General features: G+C 58.7%; 1 protein-coding gene across 1 annotated transcript; it reads left to right on the top strand.

The window, feature by feature from the left end:
* Nucleotides 1-51: 51 nt before the first annotated feature.
* Nucleotides 52-1,590, top strand: ETH_00037740 (uncharacterized protein; the record flags this gene model as incomplete). Its single annotated transcript, XM_013380019.1, has 3 exons — nt 52-363; nt 565-891; nt 1,063-1,590. Coding segments are annotated over 3 exons (1,167 nt in total), but the record flags the coding sequence as incomplete, so codon positions are not given.
* Between the last annotated feature and the right edge of the window lie 655 nt (nt 1,591-2,245).

The following is a 2,245-nucleotide window of genomic DNA, read 5'->3' as shown; positions in this document are numbered from 1 at the left end:
TGCTGCTGCTGCTGCTGCTGCTGCTGCTGCTGCTGCTGCTGTGTGCTGCAGCGGTGGCTGCGGGTGATCGCGACGCTGGACGCCTACTTTGCGCGCAGCAGCAGCAGCCCCGAAGCAGATGGGGCCCTTACAGATTTGCCGCTGTCTTTGCTGCTGCCGGCGCTGCAGTTCTTTTGCGGGGACGAAGAGGGCATTGCTGCGCGCTGCTGCTGCTGCAACCAGTGCCTTGGCTTCCCCAGCAGCAGCAGCAGCAGCAGCAGCAGCGAGGGGAAGGAGTGCTGGCAGAGGAGCAGCAAAGTCTGGAGGGACTGCCTCTACAGAGTGCTGCCCAGACATGACCTGCACAACGACCTCTGCGAAATCGTAAGAACTTCGCACCCCACGATCCCACACGATCCCACACGATCCCACACGATCCCAGACGATCCCAGTGGATCCCACTCGATCCCAGAGTGTTGCTGCAGCTGGAAGTGGCCACAGGAGCACAAGTGTGTTGCGAGCAGCAGCTGAGACGCTCTGTTGAGGACTGCCTGCTGCTGCGCTGCTGCTGTGCTGCTGCTGCAGCTGGTCAGCAAGAGCCTTGGCTGTTTCTGCCTCCGCAGCAGCAGGGAGCAGGAAATTGCCAACCAGCTGAGGGCCTACAAAGCCACTTTGTTAACATCTTTGGAGCAGATGCAGGCTGCTGCTGCTGCGCTGCAGCAGCTGCAGCACGAGATGCAGCTGCTGCAGCTGCAGCACAGGCACCACTTGCGCGTGGCGCAGCACTTGCAGGAACGGCTCCAGAAGCAGCAGCAGCCGCAGCAGCAGCTGCAGCAGCAGCTTCAAGAAGCAGAAGCAGCAGCAGCAGAAACCGCAGAAAAAATGCATGAGGCAACTGAACAGTCAAAGCAGGTACAGTCCAGGGTTTAGGGTTTAGGGTTTGGTGTTTGGGGTTTAGAATAAGCAAGAAAACGTCGAATTATCGCATTCCTTACACGGCTGCTGCTGCTGCTGCCACTGATGCTGCTACTGCTGCTGCTACTGCTGCTGCTACTGCTGCTACTGCTGCTGCTGCTCCTGCAGCACGAGAGGGACTTCGCGGGCCACACGCAGCGCTGCGAGCTGTACGTCTCCTTTTTAGGGGATTTGCTGCTGTGTCATCCTTCCATGTTGCGCCGCGAAATAGCGAAGCAGCACGTGCAGCAGCAGCAGCAGCATTGTGAGGAGCAGCAGCAGGAGCCTCAGCAAGGCGAAGCGGGCGCAGCAGCAGCAGCAGCAGCAACAGGAGAGTGCCTGCTGGATTTGCTGTGGAGAATAGTGACTGCAGCAGAAGCAGCAACAAAGCGACTGCAGTCCTTCGCCCTGCGGGTGCTGATGAAGCTGCTGCTGCTGGGCCTAGTGCAGCAGCAGCAGCTGCAGAAGGAGCAGCAGCAGCGGCACGACCAGCAGCAGCAGCAGCAGCAAGACATGGAGCAGACGCAGGCCGTGCTGGCTAGCAGATTTGAAGTGCTGCTGGAGGCCCTTTACCTGCAGCCTGTGCTGCAGCACCAATATAGGGAACACGAGAAATATGTGAGCCTGCTGCTGGCAGCAGCTCCAAGCAGCAGCTAGCCTTCTGCTGCTGCTAGCAGCAGCAGCAGCAGGTAGCCATCTGCTGCTACTGCTAGCAACAGCAGCAGCAGCTAGCCATCTGCTGCTACTGCTAGCAGCAGCAGCAGCAGCTAGCCACCTACTATTAGCAGCAGCAACTGTAACTAGCCGTCTGCTGCTGCTAGCAGGAGCAGCAGCAGCTAGCCAACTGCAGCGCAGCAAGCAGTAGCCGCAACAATTAGGAAATGCACAAGTAGCTAACAGCAGCTAGCAGCAGCTAGCAGCAGCTAGCTGCAGCAATATTTGCTGCGTGGCCTTGCTTTTAGGCATTTGTCTCTTTGGTACAAGTGCCTTGTTTGTTTTTTCGCGGGATTGCATTCCTGCTGCTGCTGCTGCTGCTGTGCGGTTGCTTCTGCTGCTACCTCGCTGCTGCTGCTGCTGCTGCTGCTGCTGCTGCTTGGGTTTTGCTGCAGATAATGTCCCCAACTCTCGTTGGGCTCTCTGCTGAAGACAAGACTTTTATTTCCTGCTGTTTGTCTCTCTGTTTATCTCCATTTCTTCCTGGGGGCCCCCAGGGGCCCCGTGCTGCAGCACTGGGGGCCCTTGCTGCTGCAACGCAGCGGCTGCTGCGGCGGGGCCTCAGAGGCGCGTTTGTGCTGCAGCTGCTGCAGCAGCA

This window comes from Eimeria tenella, genomic scaffold, assembly GCF_000499545.2.
Source record: "Eimeria tenella Houghton genomic scaffold, Eth_scaff4322, whole genome shotgun sequence".
NCBI lineage: Eukaryota > Apicomplexa > Conoidasida > Eucoccidiorida > Eimeriidae > Eimeria > Eimeria tenella.
Note: the sequence above shows the minus strand (reverse complement) of the source record. Positions and strands in the feature narration are given on the sequence as shown.